This window comes from Sceloporus occidentalis, unplaced genomic scaffold (genome assembly GCF_023333645.1).
Source record: "Sceloporus occidentalis isolate IW3139 unplaced genomic scaffold, rSceOcc1.0.p SCAF_256, whole genome shotgun sequence".
Lineage (NCBI taxonomy): Eukaryota > Metazoa > Chordata > Lepidosauria > Squamata > Phrynosomatidae > Sceloporus > Sceloporus occidentalis.
The window spans coordinates 1014410-1016398 of NW_028317236.1; the positions used below are offsets into that span (position 1 = coordinate 1014410).

General features: G+C 56.8%; 1 protein-coding gene across 1 annotated transcript; it reads left to right on the forward strand.

Moving 5' to 3' along the window:
* LOC149275954 (protein c-Fos-like) lies at positions 1–1632 on the forward strand. The gene is made up of 4 exons (XM_089504096.1): positions 1–144; positions 478–702; positions 807–914; positions 1000–1632. The coding sequence occupies exons 1-4, from the start codon at positions 1–3 to the stop codon at positions 1630–1632; spliced, it is 1110 nt and encodes a 369-aa protein (XP_089360222.1).
* Positions 1633–1989: the final 357 nt, after the last annotated feature.

Below are 1989 nucleotides of genomic sequence, written 5' to 3' on the forward strand. Positions count from 1 at the left end.
ATGTATCAAGGATTTTCCAGTAATACCGAGTATGAGGCCACCTCATCCCGCTGTAGCAGCGCCTCGCCTGCTGGGGACAGCCTGAGCTACTACCCGTCCCCGGCGGCTTCCTTCTCCAGCCTGGGATCCCCAGTCACCCCACAGGTAAGCGCTCAGGGCGAGGATGGCACATGCCGGTAGATCCGTAGTGTGTGTATGTTGGGGGGGGGGGTGTAGATTTTGCGCAGTAAGCGCCCCCTCTCCCTCCGTGTGTAAATCGGATTCATTGATAAAAACAGAGTTCATTCAGGAGACTCCAGAGCGGCTCCTGCGTCACTAGTGACGTCAGAGTTATATTTATCCCACTGTCTGGCATGCTGGGAGTGGAGGAGCTGCCTCCTGCATGTTATTATGTAGTGATTGATATGGTGCCGGCATATTCCGCAGCGCTGTACGCGGGGCACGTCCTCATCGTCTTCTCATCTCTTTTTTCTGCAGGATTTCTGCACGGACTCCAGTGGCAGCTTTGTCCCCACGGTCACAGCCATTTCCACTTCCACAGACCTGCAGTGGCTGGTGCAGCCCACCCTCATCTCTTCAGTAGCCCCATCTCAGCCTCGTGCCCACCCATACGGATCTACCCCCGCCTACGGGCGAACCGGAGTCCTGAAAGGGTCCGGAGGCAGAGGGCAGAGCCTGGGCCGCAGGGGGAAGATGGAGCAGGTAAATATCCAGCTTGTTCCTAAGTGTACAATCATTTTGCGTGACACACAAGTGGTCACCGTCTGTCTTCGTGATCTTGACGGTTCGGTCTTTTCTTTTTCTAGCTTTCTCCAGAAGAGGAGGAAAAAAGGAAAGTACGACGGGAACGGAATAAGATGGCGGCAGCCAAGTGTCGTAACAGGCGTCGGGAGCTGACGGACACACTCCAAGCTGTAAGTATTCGAACAGGTTCTTAACGCGCTCGCTCGGCGACTGTCTCTCTCTTTGATTGCCTCCTAACAAAATGTGTGTCTGCAGGAAACCGATGTGCTGGAGGATCAGAAGTCTGCGCTCCAAGCGGAGATCGCCGGCCTCCTGAAGGAGAAGGAGAAGCTGGAGTTCGTACTCGCGGCCCACAAACCCGCTTGCAAGATCCCCCATGACCTGGAAGGTGACTTTCAGGACTTCAGCTCCTCTCTGGACCTCGGTCTGATTGCTGGCGTCTCTTCTGCTGCTTCCACCCTGGAGACGTCGGCGGACTCTCTCTTCCCTCTGAGCCTTCCTCAGTCTTCCATCTCTGAGAAGGAGAATCCGCAGCTGCAGGTCTCTCTGGAGCTCAAATCCGAGCCTTTGGATGACTTCCTCTTTACCTCTCCTCATCATCCTGGAGCGCCTGACGCCGCTCGCTCCGTACCAGATGTGGACCTCACCAGCTCACTGTGCGCCTCTGACTGGGAGCCCCTGTATAACACCCTGTCTGCAGACATGGAGCCTCTGTGCACGCCGGTCGTCACCTGCACGCCAACATGCACCACTTACACCACCTCCTTTGTCTTCACGTACCCCGAGTCGGAGCCTTTCCCCAACTGCGGGGCAGCGCATCGCAGAGGCAGCAGCAGCAACGAGCAATCGTCGGACTCTCTCAACTCTCCCACCCTGCTGGCTCTGTAATGCCAAAGGAAACCAGCGCGATGGCCGACAGGAGGCCGAGCCCCGAGCGTCCTGCTCCAAAGGCAATACGGCTCGCTGCTGCCTTCCTGCTGCTGTGTGCACTGCGCATGTCTCATACGATATCACGTGCCTCGGTACTTCGAATGAACTCGGTGTTTCTGTCGCCTCATGGCCGAGGACCGGTGGTGTTGGACTCTCTTGGCTTTACGTGGTGGCTGCGCCTGCTCAGCGGGTGACTCCTGCTTCCAACTGCCGCCATTGCCTCATAACTCTTCCTGACATGTAGCACTGACACGGACCTGGTTGTGAACCTCGTTGATATGTAGCATGACGTCTGGCCTCTGATCGCAGGCTGCG